General features: G+C 37.7%; 1 protein-coding gene across 2 annotated transcripts in view; it reads right to left on the reverse strand.

Moving 5' to 3' along the window:
• Nucleotides 1-23178, reverse strand: part of kif15 (kinesin family member 15) — a 72693-nt gene that overhangs the window by 35820 nt on the left and 13695 nt on the right. For both annotated transcript variants that reach the window (XM_043719564.2, XM_043719563.2), the window contains exons 7-21: nt 22744-22923; nt 20912-21121; nt 20459-20584; nt 20033-20155; nt 18491-18614; nt 16208-16308; nt 15199-15408; nt 12095-12272; nt 11723-11864; nt 9045-9186; nt 7625-7822; nt 6040-6147; nt 5059-5164; nt 2747-2912; nt 303-462 (exon numbers count right to left, since the gene is read on the reverse strand). In XM_043719564.2, the coding sequence (XP_043575499.1) occupies nt 303-462; nt 2747-2912; nt 5059-5164; nt 6040-6147; nt 7625-7822; nt 9045-9186; nt 11723-11864; nt 12095-12272; nt 15199-15408; nt 16208-16308; nt 18491-18614; nt 20033-20155; nt 20459-20584; nt 20912-21121; nt 22744-22923 (2274 nt within the window). The remainder of the gene's footprint in view (nt 1-302; nt 463-2746; nt 2913-5058; nt 5165-6039; nt 6148-7624; nt 7823-9044; nt 9187-11722; nt 11865-12094; nt 12273-15198; nt 15409-16207; nt 16309-18490; nt 18615-20032; nt 20156-20458; nt 20585-20911; nt 21122-22743; nt 22924-23178) is intronic.

Below are 23178 nucleotides of genomic sequence, written 5' to 3' on the forward strand. Positions count from 1 at the left end.
AAAATTTAAGGTTCCCTCCAATAAAACAGAGATTGCAATACTAAAATAATGAAACATTAAATTTAGTGTATCACTTAATTAGAAAGTACCTTTCCTTTGTTCTCAAAAGCTCCTGACTTCAGGTGTCATGGTCAACAACGAACTGTTAAGGAAAACTTTGGTCCTTGTCACATGAATGCTTTTGTCAAATGAACCCAGTGATTGAATTTCCTCCTCCCACCACACACAAGCCAAAATTAGGATAACTACAATCATTCCTTGTACACATCATTTACATACATTTAAGTGTCTCCTTTACTTACACAAATTTCAGTTCGTAACTCTCCATTTTCTACCTTCATCTGTTCTAGATTCTCCTGCAGATGATCAGTTTCATATGCCTTAAACTCCATAACTTCCTGTAGGTTATCATAAGTGTCTTGGAGAGACCTCTTCTCTTCCAGAATTTTCTCATGTTCCAGCCTAGTACCAAAAGAAGTGTTTATGAAGTAAGAACCTTATTTATTTTGTACAATTACTAAACCAGTAAAGATTACAAAAGAAAGCTTTTCAGTTCAACTCCAATGGCATGTATTTTGCACCAGTAATGATGATAAAACTGTCAGCACTTAGGCATTACTCCTTTGAAATTGACAACTATCTGGAATCCATTGTGCAGTTAAATGTGGAAATCCAGAAGTTGCTATCAGGCAATTCTACGCTGCTCCATCAAGTGCACAGTTAAGATCCTCACAGACCTGCAAGCTATTATAAATCACTGAACTGGGAATTTTACCTTCCACATTGTAACATACAACCAAAAAACCTTCAGACAGTTTCATCTCATTAACAACTGTATTTATATAGCTCCTTTTAATGTAATAAAGGCATCATATATTCTATAGGTTCCTTAGTCATTGAACTACATAAGGGGTTATTAGGGCAGAATGATCAAAAGCTAGGTTAAATAATTAGTTTTTATGCAGCAACTTTAAAGATGAAAGAAAGATAGATCAGCTGAGGTGTTTGAGGGAATATCAGAGTTTAGGGCTTTGACAGTTGAAGACATTGCCACTAGTAGGAAGCAATTAAAATCATGCAGTTCATGAGCGCTGTATGGTTGGACATGTTTAGTGAGGGTGCGGAAAAAGAGAAATCTGTAACCAAAGAGAAGAATTTTAAAATTGAAGCATCCGTTAATCAGGAGCCATTGCAGGTCAGCAAGAAAAGCGTTTATGGGTGACTTGGTGCAAATTAGGACAAATAAGTTTTAGACGACCTCATGAATATAAAGAAATAGAAAATGGAAGTCTGGGATTGGAATAGTAAAGTCGAGAGATAAACTATAGAGTTTCAGCAGTTCCTGCAGTGAGGCATGGATGAAATCAACTGATGTTACAAAGGTAGAAACAGGCTGTTTGGGCGATGGACATGTAAACTCACAACAGGGACTAATGTCACTAAAGTTGCAAACACGTTAGTTCAGTCTCAGCCCCTGAGAGGGACTGAATTGGAAGCCTGAGAGCGGAGTTTGTGGCAGGTACTGAAAACATGGTTTCAACCTAGTCAATATTTAAATTGAGGAAGTACTGCAGGTCAGACCAGCAGTCCAACAACTTGGAGACAATGGAAATATCAAGAGAGATGGTGGTGATGATATAGACATACATGTTATTAATATATATCTGGAATCAGATGTGCATTTGTTTGACGTTGCTGGGAAACAACAAAAATGAGGAATAAAAGGTGGCCAAGGATAGCCCCTGAGGGACACCATAGCTAACTTTGTGAAAGAAGAAAGAGGAGCCATTGCAAATAGTTCCCCAGCTACAAACAGAAATGATGAATTAGATCCTGGATGTTGGTGGACAGGTGTTCAAGGAGAATGGTGTGATCAGCCATATGAACATTGCTGTTTGGTTGGGCCATCATTGGCATGGAGATAAAGCAAGAATAGTTACTTGTCAATTACCAATAGTTACCGAATAATTAGCACACTCCTCTTACACTATATAAAATGGTGTACCTTTATTAAAATCTATTTCTTCCATTTGCGCTCCGACAAGTGCAGGTTAAGAAGTTTCAATTTTTAGCAATGCTTTACTGAAGTTCTACCAAACAATTATCCCAATAATGTCTCCAGGTTGGCAGGGAGAGACAAGGAGGAATAACAGTCACATTACATGCTATTTGTGTTTTGATAATCCATTTCAGTTTAGTGTGGTTTGGAAAGAGGGGCAGGGGAGAGGACTGATTAGGGGTATTCAATTAGAGTTCCAAGAAAGATGGACTTGCATAGATTCTTAGGTGAGGAGTAGCTAGATTTTAAATGATGTATCATGTCACACCTGCTACTGAAGAATCTACCTTACCCTGGAAACTTTGTTATATCATTTGTGTGGTACCAACTATTTCTTTTCTGATATAATCAAAAAGCTTTGAAATTTTAGTTCCTTTTTAAAAAACAAGGTATAACTCCAAAACATTTATTTTTCACTTTACAAATTTGAATAAAAGGGGTGAAGGTTGAGCAATGCATTTTACTTTCTGTTTTTGCTGCAATTAGTCATTAATACTGCTTGATGATTCACTGTTGCGAGGCTCCTCACAACAGAAGATTCAAATCAATGTTGGAAATATAATCCATGTCACAGAGATACTTGCTGTTTACCTTATGTAAAACTGACCACAAGATTCAGCCGTTCAGTTAACAAATAGTTTATTTTTTTTAAAAATGCCATATTAGTAGACATGCCATTAACCATACCTGATTTTATCCAGCTGTAACTGGATATTAATGAACTGCTCAGAAAGATGACTATGTTCTGCATCTTGCTTAACTCTGTAGGAACTGTATTCTTCCTTTACAGTGGTAAGTTCTTTGTCAGCTGAATGCAGCACAACACGCAAGTCATTTACTTCACTCTGTAATACTGTCAAAACAAAAGTAGTTGCCATCATTAATTCACAATTTTAGAGACAACTACCATACATTTAGATAGTAACAAAAAGAAAATCACCATTAAAAAAAAGATGACTGGAACAAAGCAGGCAAATTGAACTGTTCATGAATTAAAATGGAAAATTCAGGATTCAATAGAGCAAGTTCCAAAAAGACAAGTTGTTTTCCAATTTTAAAAAAACACACTTAATCGAAGTACATGTCAAAATGCTAGCCTTATGCCAACCACTATGAATTAACTATCCCAAGGGAAGAATAACCTCACTGAATTTAGTCACAAGTCTAATCAGTAAGTATCTGGTTCTTAAGCTTTTTCCACAAATGTATGAATTGCTTGCTATCGGAAGGATGTTGTGAAACTTGAAAACTTGAAAGGGTTCAGAAAAGATTTACAAGGATGTTGCCAGGGTTGGAGGATTTGAGCTGTAGGAAGAGGTTGAATAAGCTGGGGCTGTTTTCCCTGGAACATCAGAGGCTGAAGGGTGACCTTGTAGAGGCTTATAAAATCATGAGGGGCATGGATAGGATAAACAGATTAAGTCTTTTCCTGGGGGGGGATGAGAGAGAGGGAGGGGAGAGAGTCCAGAACTAGAAGGCATAGGTTTAGGGTGAGGGACCTAAACGGCAAATTTTTCACACAGAGGGTGGTGCGTGTATGGAAGGAGGTGGTGGAGGCTGGTACAATTACAGCATTTAAAAGGCATGGGTATATGAATAGGAAGGGTTTAAGAGGGATATGGGCCCAGTGCTAACAAATGGGACTGGATTAGGTTAGCATATCAGGTTGGCGTGGACGAGTTGGACTGAAGGTCTGCTTCTGTGCTGTACATCTCTATGACTAAGTAATAAATTAACAATGAGATTCAGCAAAACACTAAAGAATTCATTGGATAATTAACTAACTCGAAGGCGGGGAAGAGCCAGAAAAGGTTATAAAGATTTAAACCAGTGATAAAATTTGACAAATAAATGGGGAAGTAAAATGAGTAATGACAAATGCAAGTACTGCATGCTGGAAGAAAGAATGAGCAAAATAATGAATTAGCATGTGGAAGTGGTTAGAGAAACAGAAGAACAATAACAGATGCAGATTCACAATATAAGGATGTGGTAAAGCAATTAAAAACAGAATGGTACAACGAATAGCCAAAACACTGAATGAAAGGTACATTGCTGCCTTTGAATACAATGTCAGATGTTACTTTTATTCTAAGATTCTTCAGCTTATGATACTACTTAGATAGATATGAGGAGGAATCAGGCTAAACCCCAAACACACTCCATCCTGGGAATCATACAAAAGATTTAAATAGGAGAAATGTTCTGACATGCAGTTGCAAACTGGAACAGGAGTGATGCATAAATGCAAGATCATTAAGCAGATAGGAATAAAAGATATATGTAGATACAGTGAGAGATGAAGTAGCATGAATATGGTGGCTGAAGACTCACATTTAGCACAAGTACAGAATTGCATCAATTAGGCCAAATGGTCTAATGAAAGCAAAATAGTGTGCATGCTGGAAATCTGAAATAAACGCAGAATATTTGAGCAACTCAGCAAGTCTGGCAGTATTGGTGGAGAGAGAAATAGAGTTAGTGCTTAGAGTCCTATATTACTCTTCTTCAGGCCTGGAAAGGGATCGTAAATGGTGATTTTCATACTTTTGATGGAGGAGCAGCAAGGAGAAGAGATGGTGAATGTTAGTGGGCTTGTAATGGTTGTAGCTGGGCAGGCCTTGAAACACAAACAGAGAAGTCAAGGAAAGGGAGGGAAATGTCAGCATATCTTTAGCACTTTATGTGTTTGGGCCAAATGATCTGTTTCTGTGCTGTATATTCTATATAAATTAGTGTTTTAAATATTGTTTGGCCAGCAGCAGGCTGCAGTATTATTTTAACTACAATTCAAATCAAGTGAAGATAGCACTGAATTCATGCATTGATTAGAATAATGAGTACCTGATCACCTCAGGCATTTTAAAATCTAGCTCAACTATGGGACACCAGAGCATTGACTAAAGCTAACATATGATCCAAAGATCATAATCTTCAGCACAAGTGAAAAAAGCACAACGCATTATTGTTGCAATAATTTAAGCATTTATTTCACTTACTCTCATTTTTATTCTGACAATCCTGTAGCTCTTTCTCAAAAAGTGCATTCTTCATAATCAGCTCCTGTTGGTCCTTGTTCCTATCATTCCGTTCAGATATGATGAGCTAAGAGCATTTGGCCAAATAAAATATTACTTGCATTAATATTGTAATGTATTTTAAAACTAGAATTATAGATATTTCGAAATTAACCTGTTCAGATGTTGATTATACACCTCTGGAGCAGTTGGAATTTGAATGGTATACTTACTCATTTCAGCAGTAATCGCTGCATTTAAAGCAAAAAAAAAAGGAAAAGAACAAGGACTTCATTCAAAATTAATGGCAATAAGCTCCTCACTCCTTTCCATGGAGTGGAGGAAAAGAGAAGAAACATGTTATAGTTGGCAGTGGGGAAAAAAAAAGTCAGGGGTTGCAGTTGCTTGCCAAGGTATCCCTCAATTCACCAAAGTACAGCAAGTCTGAAGAAAATTGGTGTTATTAATTAGATCTAGCAAATGAATGACTAGACTAGGTTTACCTGTTTAAAACACTTATGTTTACATCTGTTAGACTTGAGGAAACAGAGCTAGGACCATGGTGGAATAAAGACAAGGTTGAACAAGACCACCAGGTTTGAGACCGCTGTAACTGGGGAGGCTTAACAGCTGAAGTGTATGGAGGAACTGGGATTAGAAGATAGCAGGGAAATGTAAGCGATGAGGGATACAAAAAAGGAGTGTTTCTCATCACTGACCAAGACATTATGAATAAGAGAGATTATGCAAAATGAAAAGGATAGAATGGCAATGGACAGGGGTGGAACAATTATTAGATGGACAGCAAAGATAAAGGAAGGGCAGTAAAAACAGATTTTTTAGCTCTGTAATAAATTGCAATTCTCATACTTCTCATCGACAAATACATATTTGAAAGTTTAAATAAAAACGTTACTGGGGAAAAAGAATTGCAAGATTCACAGGTGTCTAAAAAATATCTACCTCATTCATTTGAGCAGAATGATGTTCTAATTTGTCAATGTTCTGTTGAAGTTTTACATTTTTGGTCTCTGCTTCATCCAGTTTAGTCTGCAGATTAGACAATTGTTCCTATAACAAGACCAGAGCCAGTTTTAGTTTACTTACACATTTAACCATTTCTAGCATAAATGAAAAAATATATTTTTTAAAAGCTAATTTCCAGATAAATTCACATTTAGAATAGATTATTGGCAATGAAGATGCCATTCAACCAGGCAGGCTCAGGCCACATTTTATAACAAAGATGACACGGAGTTCTTCTGGAGAACTTAAAAAGGTAGGTCATGGGAAGCAAAGAGAATATCAAAGAGTCTCTCCACAGTACCCTTCTTCAGTTATTGCTGTGGAAGTGTAGATCCAAATTACTTCAATCCAGAAGCTGACATTAGTCAGTCAGTATCAATTTCATGCTGCAATAAGCAGATACTACAGCTGTAGATAGTCACTTAACTTGGTACTGTTCCTCCACCTTTCCAAAATTTTTATTTCTTAATATATTTATCATGTTCCCTTTTTGTATATATAAATAGATTTCACATCCACCACTGCGACTGGTATGGCATTAGAACACTCAATGAGAGTAAATGTCTAATTTAACTTAAGAGCTTTTGTTATTCCCAACACTGTTATCAGATGTCCTCATAAAATTCAGTGCTAAATGCAAGACAGAAACACAACAGCATTGATACAACCTGGGCTCATCAACTGTCAAAAGAGGCACCGGTGTACAGAATATATGAGTTTATTCTGCTGGTGAGATAGTGTTGCAATAACATGATATGCATAATTTTAATCAAAAAGGATTCCTGTTGGTTGCTGGTGCCAGATCGTCTAATTCATGAAGCCCACAATGACCCAATTATCTTCTGGGAACATCACTAAAATATTTCAAAGAACTGCTAACAAATTGTTGTTTTGCAAGATTAGATTATTTCTATGAGGACGCAGTCAGCACTCACTTCTTTTTCCTTTCCTGGATTTGTGATCAAGCTCTACTTTATGCCTTCAACATATAATCTAAGATTACAGCAATACCAATAGACTGCTGTACCATTGGAGGAGACACCATTCAGACAAGACATCAAAGTTCCTGGCCCTACTTGAAAAGCAGGGGTTTTGCCTGGTGCCATGTCCAACATTTATCACCAAGCCCATGCCACTAAACACTAATTGACTGATCATTCCTTATTTGCCATTTTTGGGGGGTGGGGGGCACTTTTACTCAGCTATGCAATTTATTTTGCACTATTACCGACTTAACAAAATTACTGCACTCAAAAACTTGACTTTTATTTATTGGGGTTAAACCAGAATGTATTAAAGCAAAATATTCATGCAAGTTCATCTCTCATATCCACTTGTAATGATGCTACTTTTCTTATCCTACACAATCACTTTAAATATAAAATCACATAAAACAACTTATTCGCAATAAGCATCAGAACCTATTAACAAAGAAAAATGTTTCCAATACAACATTATGTAATGTGTTTTGGTCAAAGCATGCAAATTATTGGAGTCATCCAACTGTCAAAAAAACACTAACCTGCACCATTCGAAGCTCTTCAGCAATCGCTTCATAAGCCTGTTCATTCATTTCAGGTGGCAAAGGCTCATTCATAATATCACCTTCTGGAGTCCCTGGCTCCATTTCTGTGCAGAGACCAGGCGTTCCTTCAGGACTCATTCGCAGAATCATTCGAGATCGTAGATTGTAAATAGACTTTGTTGGAGTGGTCAAATTCTAATGAGACATGAAATAGGTATTAGAACTTAACCTTGTAACAGTAAACATCATCATTTAATCCTGATCTAAGCACAATGGGATAGTAAATGGGAAAAGAGAAACAGCTACACTAGCTCAAAAACAACATTATTGTGGTGGTAGGAACTGGATGTATTTTGTTTTACTATATAAATTGAGGAATATCAGCAAATCACATACCATGATGACTTGGATATGTTGAAAATCCTCATCATGCCCAGTTAGATTTTCCCAGTTAAATATACTGTGGGTTTACCTTCACCACAGAAAGTCATAGTGGTCTACAGAAAAAGGAACCTGTGCTGGTCAAAAACCACCACTTAACTACTCTAATTAATGTTCCAGCACTTGGTCCAGAGCCTTGCACGCCTTGGCATTGCAAGTGTGCATCAAAATACTTCTTCTATGCTTTAAGGGTTTCTGCCTCTATCAACCTTACTGACACTGAGTTCCAAATTCCCACCCACATTTTTTCTTACATTCCTTCTAAACTTCTTTCCCCTTCCTTTAAATTTACATCCCCCGGTCATAGACCTCTCCAGAAAGGGGAAAAATTCATTCCAGTCTATCCCATATATGCTCCTCAATTGTATGTATCTCAAATCATAACCCACCTCCCCCCCAACTCTCTTCTGCTGCAAGAAAAATAATCCTCTCTTTCCAATCCCTCTACAGACAGCAGTGGTTTAAGGCAACTCAAAAGCAACTAGGGATAAGTAACAAATGCTGGCAAGAAATTTCACTGCAATTATCCTCAGGGACTCATTTTACTTCTAAATTCTTCAATCAAAACAAAATATCCCAGAGGTTTTCAAAGCCTGTTCAGAAACAATTGAAAAAAAGGCATTTACACAAACAAACTCTGAATGAAATGGTGCTCTGGTGCACTCAGTGACTCCCTACTGAATGATAGCATTGGTTCAAGTTGCAAGGATAATTTTCTCATCAGCATTAACTATAGCAGCAATGGGCACAGTTTACTTCAATTCTAAAGCTCCTTGGTTTTTGCATCAAGATATTAAATTCTATGATTGTTAAAATAAAGCTTTTTTTGCCAAAATGGTGCAAATGGATGATGGAGTAAAACCCTGAGAATTCAACTCTCCATTGAAATCAGTTATTTTTCAACAAGCCACAGCTGTATTTTAGTGTTTAAAATGTCCTCATTATTTCCGTAATGGAGTGCACCAATAAATACTACCTTTATTGTCTCAACATGCATCTTATTTAGCTGGGAGACTTCCTGACGTGTGAGAGCCTTTGTTGCCTCCAAAATATTTTCTAGATGCTGGTTGGCCTTTTGAAGGGTGTGAACCTCTGATTCCAATTCCATCTGTCGCTTCCTAATGGTCATAATTTAATCATTCAGAACACAAAATCAGTATTTGCATACTTTGCAATTATTTCCTTGAATTATAAGTAAAGCGTGTAAAGCCAGTATTCAAGTCACGACTTGTAGAAATTCTACAAAAATTAATGAAATTGAAAATATGGAATCTGTCAAAAATTGAGCTTCAAGCACATATATGCAAGGACATTAAAACTGATAACTCTAAATGGGCTCATATAGGAGCAAACAAGGATTTCTACAACACTTCACAGTAAAATTATAATGAAGAAAGAACAAAAGATGTTGGTAAACTCTGGTCATCTTGGCTGGAAGGTAACTTTCCACATGCTGGATGAGTGATGCAAAGTAGGCTTTATACAGAAAAAGAACTATGTACTGGCTTGGGAATTCCCTTTGCTTTCAAAAGCAGCTGATCAGTTTTATTAAATTGCTAGTTGCGGTGACCTTGCACGAACTTCTCCCAGGAGTTCAAATCAATGTCACAAATCCGAAGTGAAGCCTTCAGATTGTCCTGCACTGCTTCCTTTGACCACCATGTCAATGCACCCCAGTCTTAAGCTGAATAGAGGATTTGGTCTGGTAAGCGTATCAGGCATTCTAACTACATGACCAGCTCAGCACAATTGTGACCCGATATAGTGGGGATGCTTGGCATGCCAGCTCAAGTGAGCACTTTAGCATCTGATAACTTGACCTGCTAGCTGACCTTCAGAAGTGACCAAACACAGCTCAAGTGAAAGCGATCAGGTTTCTTGGATTGTCTATGTAGCACCATGCCAATTGCACAAGCATAGGCATTTTCCGCACTATACGTTATAGGCTTTAATTTCAATAGGCAGATTTCTTCCTCTGCACTCAAAACCTGATGCTCAAAGTCTGCCAAAGGCTACACTTGCTTTGGCAAATCTGATTTATGTCTAGTCATTGTAGACATCTCTAAAGCATGCTGCCGGGACAAGTGACAATTTCCACTACTGGTAAGTGCTGGTCATGAATTGAAACTTTAAGTTTGAGAAGTTTCCTGGAGAAGGCTGGTATTGTATTTCAGTTTTCTTTATACTGAAACTGTTGCACGCACTGGAGAACAAGTCTGTGCTATGTTACTTATGAATCAGTAAACAGGAAATAACAAAAGTATGCCTTTTGATATCTTGTTCTTTGCCCAGAATAAATTTCAGATTGAACAACTTCCTGTCCATGCAATAACAGTAATGATCTCCTCTTACAGAAGGTGTGGGCTAAGCACAAGCTCCACGTCACCAACAGTTTTCCAGCTCCCTAATTACAAGATATCTTGCATGCAATCTCATTTCATATATTGGCATCTAATTGATAATGTCATCACCAGGTAGAGGGACAGGAAGACGTGCGTATAATGAACACCATGCATGGCACTCGCTGCTGGACTGGCCACCTTTGATTGTAGAAGCCAAATATCAAGACCTATCTTAAGATGGCCCTAGGGTGCATAGTCCAGAAGAATCTCAATGTCTCAAGAAACAAACAGGAATTTCTCTCAGGGAAAAGTGAGAGCTGCCAATGTACAAAAAAAAAAGGACACTCATTGCATTTAGTGTACTGAGGATATCTGAGCAACCTTACACTTCTCTAGAGCAGGCCCCAGTCTTACCTTTCCCAAGAATTAAGACTGTTTCAATGAAAACAATAAAGGCAAGCCAGAAACATCTGAAGGTAGAAATATCATCTCTACAGCGTTTAACTCAAGGATAGATTAAGGTGGAGGTAACATTAATGTCAAACACATTTTAAAACAAAATGATAGATACAGTGGCTATGCAATTAACAAGATATCCATTAGTTGGTAATGCTTTTATAAATCTGGATGAGTAAAGAAGGATAGGAGAGCAAAAATAACGATTCTTGCTGGTAACAGACAAAGAACAGTTTGCATCGGAATCCATATATTAAACAAAATTGAAACAAAGACTCACGTAAACATTACAGAAGTGCTGTATTTTGAAATATTCATCTCAAATCATGAAACAGAAAAGAGAACAAAATTCATAGATTTAATAAGGTCAGAGGTGTCATTTGAAAAAAATTAGGTTCAATTCCCCATTAACCTAATTTCAGTTTCAGGCAAACAAACTTAAGATATTCATGGAAAGTAATCGTTGGGTCAGATTATCCAAACATCCTCCGTATCAATAGTTTAGTTTCATTGGGGCTGAATCAAACCTGCCCATTCTATCCTCCCAACTCCTCAAAATAAGAAAATAGATCAGCATACTGACAAAGTAACTAGCTGTAGTAAAAACAAAATGTTGGAGAAACTCAGTGGGTCTGGCAGAATCTGTGGAGAGAAAACCGAGTTAATGAGTCCTGTGTAACCCTCTCTGTGTTCACAGATGCTAACAGACCTATTGGGCTTCTCCAGCACTTCATGTTTTTATTTCAGATTTCCAATTTCCAACAACCGCAGTATTTTGCTTTTAAATAACTAGTTACGATAGATTGTACTTTATTAGTTGTTAAATGCTTCAAACATTGAATACAAATCAACTTACTTAGTCAGCTCCTGAAACTCTTCATATTCCTGTTTTACAGAAGATATGTCATTCTGAGCTTGTAGAAGTCGAGCTTTAAGCCTCTCTTGTGATACTGTAGAAACGTTTTCAACTTTGATAGGTGACTGGTACAAGGTCTGACCTAATAAATGGATTGACAAAGCATCTCTTGCACATCACAATTTGAGGGAACAACACAGCAGATATTAGGGCTAAACCAAGAACAGTGAAAAGAACACAAATATAGTCATTCATAGTATAATACACGCTCGTGGATACAATCAATCAATCAATCAAGCTATCAGGCAGTAGTTTTATCAAGCAAATTAACCTCAGATGCTAAATTATAAAGCTGTATAAAAGAATATTTACCTCCAGGATTTTTATCAGAAGTAGATGCTTGCAAAAATGCCCTTTCTAATTCTGCTGCCATGCAGGAAGTAATTTCCTTAGCACGTTTCACTCTGTCCAAGGAGTTTAAGTACTTGTTTTCTTCCCGCAATGCACGATTCTCCATTGCATAACTGGCAACCCGAGGGTCTTGTTCAATCTAGTAACACAAGACAGCATAAATTCCTACAAGGCATTTTATATGAATTATAATCAACGTACACCTCAGAAACAGAATATTTGGCTCAACTGATCCATGCTGACACTTTTCCACCTTATGAGCTTTCCTTCACCTGACCCAGTCAATGTATCGTTCTATTTCTTACTCTCTCGCTAATTATCTAGATTCTCCTTCAAGGAATCTATGCTTTAAATGTTCCAGATTTTAAAGTATTAAAACTGTCTAGTCAAGTTTTTTTAAAAAAGACAATTTTACATTTATGACCCCAAGTTTTGGACTCCTTTCAAATGGAATACTTCTCTAAAAATCATGACAGGGGAATCATAAAAGTCTCTTTATTATCTCAAAATTCATCTTCTGTTTCCTACAGAAAAGAAACCCAGCTTGTCAATCTTTCCTGACAAGTATACTCATCCTTGTATATCTCTTTTGCACCATCTCAGTGGTTGTACGCTCCATTTATAGATAATAATGCACAATATCCCAATGTTCTACATACCAAATGCAAAGTCAAAGACCTGAAACATTAACTCTGTTCTTTTCTCCACATATGCCATTTGACCAGCTCAGTATTACTGGTATTCTCTGTTTTATTTTATATTTCAAGCATTTTGCTTTTATTTTAAAGTCTTGTAGAGAGGAACCTCGATTATCCGAACAAGATCGCAAGGTCCTGATGCTTGGCTAAACTGTGTTATCTGGCATTCAATTATCCGAACATTCGATTATCTGAACAAAATACACCCCGCCATGTCATTCGGATAATCGAGGTGCCTCTGTATAAGTTTAACATAATGCGTGCGCTTTTTAATTCTTCCTCTAAATATGAACAAGTACAGTTAACATTTTGAAACAGAAAATGAAATTTGCGTTTGTTTCACATTTTCAGTATCTCCAGCTCTTTACTGTATTTTACGTATGAGCATTATTACACCTTCATTGATTTGTGTTATTGCTCTTTATGATTTAGAGCATGTACTTCTGGAACCATTTGCTCCACGGAAAGATGAAACTCAATAACATTTTCTTAACCTAACTGATTAAAAAAAAGCAGCACCTTACATCACATAACTTATCATTTGAAGGTCTTGTACCACAACAGATATCAATCCTGCCTCTGAATGAAAACCTCCAGGATCATGTCCCACCTCGGAATTTGACAGCCAAAGGTTTGCTCATTATTTCGTGAACATGTTTAATTATCAGCCTATAAATCCTTACAACATATGCCAATGGCAGGCAGTAACAGAAGAAATTCATGATCACCATACAATGAATAAAAAGTTGGCATTTCTATCTTCACTATCCATACCTTCAGGCTACAATAAGCATGTTAAAAAGTGCATGTTACCACATTCTGCGTGATCTATAACACACCACCATTGAGCATTTTTAAAAAATGAAGTTAATCTTAAACAATTAGTGAAACTGTTTTCAACATCTTGCTTTGTTTTTTTACAATTCTTTTCAACAAAGTAATTTCACAGTTCAAGAAGTTAGAAATTCAAATATACTACTGCATTCAAAGATAATTCACCATGGACCAGGTTAATAGGTTTGAACAGATTGATATTAAGAAAGTGCATGTGCTGTAAATTCTGGGAAGCATCAAGATTTACAAGTCCCCAGGGCTGGACCAGATATGTAGGGTCAGAGTCAAACCTCATATAGGGACAGGTCATGCCTAACAAGCCTTATTGAGTTCTTTGAGGATGTGACGAGACAAGTTGATGAAGGTCGAGCAGTGGATGTGGTGTATATGGAATTCAGAAAGGCAGTTGATAAGGTTTCCCATGGTAGGCTCACTCAAAGTTAGGAGATATGGGATACAGGGAAATTTGGCTGGCCAAAAGAAGACAGCAAGTGATAGTGGATGGAAAGTATTCTACTTGGAGGTCAGTGGTGTCCTGCAGGGCTCTGTTCTTGGGCCTCTGCTCTTTGTAGTCTTTATATATAACTTGGATAAAGAAGTGGAAGGGTGAGTTAATAGGCTTTCTGATGACCCAAAGGAAGATAGTATTGAGGGCTGTTGAAGGCTACCATAAGACATTGACAGGATGCAAAGCTGGGCTGAGAAGTGGCAGATAAAGTTCAACCTAAATAAGTGCAAAGTGATTAATCTCGCAAAGTTGAATTTAAATGCTTAATAAAGGGTTAAAGGCAAGATTCTTGGCAGCGTGGAGAAACAGAGGATCATGGGGTCCATGTACGTAAAACCCTCAAAGTCACCACCTAAGTTGATAGGGTTGTTAAGAAGGCGTATGGTGTTTTAGCTTTCATTAACAGGGGAACTGAGTTTAAGAGCTGTGAGGTTTTGCTGCAGCTCTAAAAAACACTGGTTAGACCATACTTGCAATGTTGTGTTCAGTTCTGGATGCCTCATTATAGGAAGGATGTAAATGCTTTAGAGAGGGTGCAGAGCACTTTTACCAGGATGCTGCCTGGATTGGAGGGCTTGTCTTATGAAGAGAGGTTGAGTGAGCTCAGGCTTTTCACACTGGAAAGAAGGAAGAGACATGACTTAACAGAGGTATACAAGGTAATGAGAGGCATAAATAGCGTAGATAGCCAGAGACTTTACCCCAGGGCAGAAATAGCTATCACGAGGGGTTATAATTTTAAGGTGATTGGAGGAAGGTATGGGGGAGATGGTAGAGGTAGGTTCTTTATACAGGGAATGGTGGGTGCATGGAATGCATTACCAGTGGTGGTAGTAGAGTCAGATACATTAGGGACATTTAAGCGACTGCTGGTCAAGTACATGGACAGCAGTAATATCAAGGGGTGTGTAGGTTATGTTGATCTTAAATTAAGATAAATGCTCGGCCTGTACTGTGCTGGACTGCTCTACATTCTAAGACAAGTTAAAATTCTAAGCATGCCAGCTTCCTGCCAAATATCTCACCTGCTCTTTTAAAGCTTGAATTTCTTCCCTCAGCTCAATGATTACTGCATCCTTTTCATCAGGAGGTAGGGTGTCTTGGGATTCCTTCAGGACCTTTTCCAAACGTGCTATGCTGGTTTCTCTGAACTTCACAATCATCTTGTTTGATTGAAGTATCTTTTCCTTTTTGGTGCACACATCTTTAAGTTGACCAATTTTTTCTTTCAGGTTCTGAAAAACAAAAACAAAAATAAAGAACCAAGGCACAAGTGTCTAACACACAAATTATAACAATTGGAGCAAGTACTTTCCTTTTCCACATTCACTAACCTTCAAACTCTCCAAAGAACACATGGAAGAGATGGTGTTAATAGTTCCAAGTCAGGATGATTTATGACTTGGAGGAATGGTGCTCCCATGGTCTGTTGCCTTGTGGGTGGTAGATGTCATGTGTTTAGAAGGTGATATCAAACGAGTTTTGCTGAACAGCCACAATATATCTTCTAATTAGTGTCCACTCTATGATGGTGATGAAGGGAGTGGATTATATGGGGAATGGATTGCCAATCAATGACTGCTTTATCTTGAATAATATTAAGCTTCTGGATATTGCTGGAGCAGCATGGATGCAGGAAAATGGAGTATAATATTCCATTGCTCTCTGGACAAGGACACTTGTAGACCATTGACAGGCTTCAGAGAGTCAGGAGAGTTACTTGGCAGAATTCCCAGCTTTCGCATTTGTATGGCTGATACAGTTAAGTTTCAGGCCAATAGTCACCCCAAGAATGCTGACGGCAGGGAATTCACAGATGGTAATTCAGTTCAATGTCAGAGGGAGATTGATTAGGTTTTGTCTTGTTGGAAATGGTCATTGTCTAACACTTGTGTTCCCTGAATTGTTACTTATCACACAGTACCTGACATGGGAATACAGTGATGCCTTGCAGCTGCAGGCATTGACTATTTCATTATCTAGGATTACCTGTACATCCCCTCAAAACAGAAATAAATTTAGCTGCAACCTAACCTGGTTTTGACTTTCACTATTCTCCAAAAGAAGCATGGCTTCCAAAAAGCGATTCTTCCATTCACTGTCATCTACTCCATTTTTCTCCACAGAATCAGCATCTGAAAAAAGTGAAAGAAAACATGCAAAGCATTCATTCGGTTGAGCTTTTTAAAAGCAAATTTCAGTAAACCTACATTAGTCTTATACAATAAAACTGCAAACTGAGCAAAAACGAAGTTGAAATAAAGTAACTGTTCAGCAACAATTAACTGATTGATTCTCTTTTTTTTTTTATGTATCTGGTGGTCAACTGAACAGTCAGCTGCAGAAACTGAAATAGACCACTTAGTTTCAACAGCATATAGTCGACTAATCTCAAAAACCCTTCATTAGAGTCAGTAGCTTTCTTAATAACTGTAACACTAAACACAAGACTGATCAATGAGTCTTTGATCTGTGCATTCTCTTGCTCTTCTAGAAAGTATAATCAAAAGGAAAGTCTTGTTTTATGTAGTGCCTCTGACAACCTCAGGATATCTCAAAAGCACTTTGGAGATTATGAAGAATTTCTTATGCATTATAAAGTAGAAATCATAGCAGCCAATTTCTGCACAGCAAACTCCCACAAACAGATTTGACAAGGATAAAGTTCTTTATATATTTTTACAACAGTGGAATTTTGACTAAGGTATAAATATTTATCCATTAGGGATAAATGTCTTTCTTTTTCTTGAGTTAACACCATGGTATCACTTGCATCCACTAAAGGATGAACAAGGCCCCAGATCCACACTTCACCTAAATCAAAACAAAGCTTGTTGCTTGCAGTTCAGAAACAAAAATCTATATTTACTGTTTCAATTCTATACAGTAAATAATTGGAGCATATTTATAATGGTAACAATGCATTTAATACAAAAGTAAAATTCATTTAAGTACAAGCTTATTTATTTGGGCAGAAAAATAATTCTGATTGCTGGATCAAGTTAACACCTTCATTTACTATGGCCTACAACAAAAAGGTGAATAAGTTGATGTTACATCAATTTTGCAAACTCCCCCAAAATATTGTAAAATGTCCATCATGGAGAAACATTATTTGGAGGCAAAGAATTTATAGCATGCCATCCTATGTCAGGGTTAATGCTCCACTCATAAGCCACATCCCATTCTTTTACTTTGTCCTAGCTTATATGTTCTTTGATTCATTTCTCCTTTAGGTACTTATCTACCTTTACCTTAAATGTATCTACACCATTTGCCTGTATTGGACCATATGTTGGTGAGTTTCAAATTTTCAATACACCAAGTTGTTCAAGCGGCTCTTGGAGCACAGTGATAGTGTTTCCACTTCTGGGTCAGGAAACCAGAGTTCAAGTCCCATGTTAAGTGTATAATAACATCACTGAACAGTTGATTAGAAGATATCTTGTTAAAGCAGTGCATTTAACTTTGGCCCAGAAAGGGAACAATTTAAAATAAATCTCCTCTATTTTCTATCGTACAGCAAACTTTGTTTTAATCAGCACTTTGTTAACTGGCAGTCTTGATAAAGCAGCAAAAAACACGATCTAGTGTGATGTCCGAGTGATGCGTATACCCCTCCATTACGTTCCTATTACTTACCGGGTGTTTTTACATTGTAAAAACATCAACAGACCTTCTAAAATCATAGTTTTATTTGAGAGACGGTGACATCTTGAAGCTTTGCTTGGTCAGGGTTTACAACAGTTTTGCATATCTCTTGATTATCTGGAATATTTGATCAACCAGCACCATCCTGGTCCCATGCTGTTCAGTCTTTCCTGTTAGTTGTACCTTCTCAGTTCTAGGATCACTCTAGTAAATCATTTCTGAATTTCAGCCAGTGCTTCTCTATCTTCCTGATGAGACCAGAATTGTGCACAGAGTGTTTTTTAATCAAGGTCCTACAGAAGTTTGAAATATTTCTCTGCTTTCAATTTATCTGGAAAATGGACTCCAATTTTTGAGAGAGTTTATTCTTTTTTAAAAACAGTTACCAATCTGTAATGACACTTTTAATGAATTGCGTATCCATACTCTTAGATCCCTCTCCTCGACTTAAACACAGTTTCTAAGAATTAGGCAGTCTCCTTATTCCTACCAATATGTACCATCTCCATTATCAACAATGAAATTCATTTTCCACTTGCAAGGCCATTCTACTGATTTGATAACATCTATCTGTACTTTGATAGTGTTTCTTCTGTATTAAACTTTACCATACCACCCCACATACATATATTCTTCAAAGCCTAAGATTTTAACTGGCTTCCTTACCTCTCTTAACCTCTACCCACTGTGACATTTGTCCTTTAGACAGCTCAGAAAGCTGTTCTTTCAGCTTCTTGATTTCTGCCTGTAGCTGGGGAATGTTGCCTTGAGTATCTTCATTTACTATGGCCTACAACAAAAAGGTGAATAAGTTGATGTTACATCAATCAACAGCTTCACAGCAACCCACCAATAAAAACAAGGCACCAAATTATAAAAAGGCCTTACACAGCATTATCCATCTTCAGGCTTGGCTGACTATAAAGTTAAAACAAATATTGAAAAACAACCATTTTGTTCATAAGAGAGCATCTGCATGAATCATTACTGCTCAATTTCGAAATACTGAAACTAAATAGAAAGCCTAAAGGGATCATAACATTTACAGGCATAAACATTACTCTTCACATTTTGTTATTTTAAAATTATTTTCCCTGCACTCTTCCAAAACAACATTTGTTTTTGAAAGAATACATGACAGCAGGCTATTTAACTGAAAGACACTGGAACCAAGCACATACGCAAGTATTTTCCTTCCATCAATGGTCATTGGATATAATCTGGAACGGGACCATCTATTTCTCACCCTTAGTCTGGATTCTGAAACCAACCGTAAGACTTCTAAGGCTGCCCTAGTTGATTCAATCTACTACGGGACTAAACTTTCTTGGGTTTATATGGTTCAACTAGCCCATAACCAGGTAAACAATTAGGGAGGCTGTTACATGGTCACAATTACATAAGACATATAACCATTACTTAATTAACTAATATTAATGACCAAAGTTGGGTGAAGATTTGTAGCTCGGGTGCTCGTTGTTGTGGTTCTGTTCACCGAGCTGGAAATTTTTGTTGCAAACGTTTCGTCCCCTGTCTAGGTGACATCCTCAGTGCTTGGGAGCCTCCTGTGAAGCGCTTCTGTGGTGTTTCCTCCGGCATTTAAAGTGGCCTGTCCCTGCCGCTTCCGGTTGTCAGTTTCAGCTGTCCGCTGTAGTGGCCGGTATATTTGGTCCAGGTCGATGGTGTTTGTTGATGGAGTTTGTGGATGAGTGCCATGCTTCTAGGAATTCTCTGGCTGTTCTTTGTTTAGCTTGCCCTATAATGGTAGTGTTGTCCCAGTCGAATATCAACTAGCCACGAAACGCCACGACCAGCTATCCTTAGTAGCCACACACGCAGACGACAAGCAACATGAATTCGACTGGGACAACACTACCATTATAGGGCAAGCCAAACAAAGAACAGCCAGGGAATTCCTAGAAGCATGGCACTCATCCACAAACTCCATCAACAAACACATCGACCTGGACCCAATATACCGGCCACTACAGCGGACAGCTGAAACTGACAACCGGAAGCGGCAGGGACAGGCCACTTTAAATGCCGGAGGAAACACTACAGAAGCGCTTCACAGGAGGCTCCCAAGCACTGAGGATGTCACCTAGACAGGGGACGAAACGTTTGCAACAAAAATTTCCAGCTCGGCGAACAGAACCACAACATTAAAGACCAACATTGAACAGATTTTTTAAAAAAACTTCAACTCACTTTATTTTTGATTAGCTTAGCTCTACGAGCAAACTGAAGGGTGGAGAGTGTTTCACCGAAACATCGTGACCCAGGATGAACATTTGCAATAATATAAGTCTTCGCATTTCCTCCAAGAGAGTCCTGCAACAAATGTTTTATTTATAACCGGTTGATAGTTCAGCTTTCTTTTCCATAACAGTAGCAGGTAACCAATTCACCAAAATTTGCTACCCATTGATATCTCAAAACTTCTATAATATTAATCAGCACACGTTGTTGAAATTTTATCTAAGATTCATTTATCCAAAAGCATAGTTTCAAATTTGCAGCTAACAAGGCTCTAAAAATCTGTCCTTTTTCAAAATTATGTTTTTGATGAATGGCACATCAGCTTTATTTGATAAAATTTCCAAGAAATGATCAACAATCAAATGTTTACATTACCCTCAGCAAGAATGTCAGTTTAGAATCTCGGTAACAGATGTGTCGGCTTTTCCCATTAGCAAGATCAACAAGGCCCATAATAACATGTCCCAGACAACTCAGTGATCGGTTTATACTACTTGCCTCCTAAAAGGTGCAGAAACAAAAATTAACAATTAAAAAAAGAATTGTCTATTTTTAATCTCCTGATCTTCAAATAATGCAGGCTGATTAAACTTTCAATTAGCCACAAAAATTTACTAAAAGATAATTTGAATAATTTTTAGATTGCAATCAAGACTTAGCCAGATGCCATGTGAATTTTATTGCAAAGACAGTTTCGTTTTGCACTTGTTCAACCCCAATTCTAATATGCAGGGATGGAGTTTACAGGGAATTGTGGTTCTCGTCCTCTCTGGCTAAAAAGTCAGGAGGGAAACCAACTCTCAAATCTGAGGGCTGATGACAGCTTACCTTTAACCGAAGCCCTTCAGCATGTGTATCTTTTTGTCGTTCTGACCCTGCCAAATCAACTAGATTCAACTGCGATGTTCGGATGTTAACTAGGTTGTTGATCTTTTCCTTTGACTGTATTGTAACTGAGAAGACAGCATGAGACCGTGATGATTCTCGGTTCATTGAAGTGGAAGCTACACTTCTGTTGCGCCAACCCATGGATAACACCTATCAGAAATGAGAAAAACATAAGAACATAAAAACTAGTAGCAGGAGTAGGCCATCTGGCCCTTCAAGGAGAAAGTGAGGACTGCAGATGCTGGAGATCAGAGCTGAAAATGTGATGCTGGAACAGCGCAGCAGGTCAGGCAGTATCCAAGGAACAGGAGAATCGACGTTTCGGGCATAAGCCCTTCTTCAGGAAGGGCTTATGCCCTTCAAGCCTGCTATGCCATTCAATAAGATCATGGCTGATCTTTTTGTGGACTCAACTCCACTTACTCGCCCTCTCACCGTAACCCTTAATCCCTTCATTGTTCAAATAAAATCTTAGCTTTAAAAATGTTTACTGAAGTAGCATCAACTAGTTCACTGGGCAGGGAATTCCATAGATTTACAACCCTCTGGGTGAAGACGTTCCTTCTCAATTCAATCCTAAATCTGCTTCCCCTAATTTTGAGGCTCTTGTCCGAGTTTCACCCACCAGTGGAATCATCCTCTCCATGCCTATCTTATCCATCCCCTTCATAATTTTATATGTTTCCATAAGATTCCCCTTCATTCTTCTAGCTTCCAATGAATATAATCCCAGTCCACTCAGTCCCTCTTCAGAAGCCAACCCCCTCAACTCTGGAATCAACCTAGTGAACCTCCTTTGCACCCTCTCAGTGCCAGTACATCCTTTCTCAGGTAAGGAGACCAAAATTGCACACAGTACTCTAGGCGTGGCCTCACCAACACCCTATACAGCTGCAACATAACATCTCTGCTTTTAAATTAAGCCCTTTTGCAATGGAAGGACAAAATTCCATTTGCCTTCCAAATTACTTGTACCTGAAGACCAACCTTCTGGGATTCATGCACAAGGTCACCCAGGTCCCTCTGCACAGCAGCATACTGCAACTTTTTACCATTCAAGTAATAGTCCTTTTTACTGTTACTCCTACCAAAATGGATGAAATTTCATTCCTCACATTATGACCACAATCCTGCATATTTGTTCAAAAGGATTATATTTAAAATTGTTACTGTATTCATTTATTTTTCTATTTGAATCCCAATCTAATAGAATCACTTTAACATCTTGTTTCTTAAAACTGTGGTTATCACATTGCATAATTAAAACATGAGTTTTCATGACAAACAGGATAAAACAAATTTATGGTCAATTATGGTTCATGTAATAAATAAAAACAAACTTGCAAATCTTAAAAATGCTTCAGCAAGTTTGTACAACAGACCTCTTCAACATAATCAATGGATTAATGCCATTCCTGTAGTTTCCATGATAATTTATGTATAAAGAGTAGTCTTAATCATGCACAGACGCTTATAATCAACAAGTAATCTTTTGCAGCATGATTCACTGTAACTGAGAATATGGTAAAATATTATGTACTTTCACCACAGATACTCTTCATTATTTAATGAACTCAATCCATTAGAAAACACCTGGATATAGAAACAATCCTCCTTGAAAATGACAATCTGCTAAAAAGTGATCTGGTTAATTATAATGGTGATCATAACTAAACAAAGTACATAGCAATTTGGATCATTGTATTTTTAAAATACAATCTGTTTGGACATGTTGTGACGCAACTGTGGCAGTGAAGAGATGTTAAAATTACCTGATAGGCCTCAGCTGCTGAAGTTACAACTTGTTCGACTACCCCTTCCACAAAGACACCAGTTTTTATATTTTCTCGAAGAAATAAGCCTGTTGAAGCAGGGTCTAACAGATCAAATATTTGTTCGTTGTAAATCTCAATGAAGGAGCACTTGCACAGAAAATCCTTGCCTTCACCAGTCTGTTAAAGAACACATAATTAGACTATTAAATTTTTAAAAAATGTAATTTAACAGCTTGTCTTAGTTGATGGCTTTCTCAGTTGTGGCTGGAGGTCTTGTAACCGAGTATGTATCATCCCTGCTACTGTGCCAGAATCGTCAGGTTAAAGTCCCACTCTAAAACTTATTGGCCACAGAAGGAACATTAATGATGTGGTTCAACAGGTTGATAATTATCCTGCTCACCCTTTCAAATCTTCCCTATTGTTCAACAA

This window comes from Chiloscyllium plagiosum, unplaced genomic scaffold (genome assembly GCF_037043375.1).
Source record: "Chiloscyllium plagiosum isolate Xiang-an unplaced genomic scaffold, Cpla_swu_hap1 HiC_scaffold_34, whole genome shotgun sequence".
NCBI lineage: Eukaryota > Metazoa > Chordata > Chondrichthyes > Orectolobiformes > Hemiscylliidae > Chiloscyllium > Chiloscyllium plagiosum.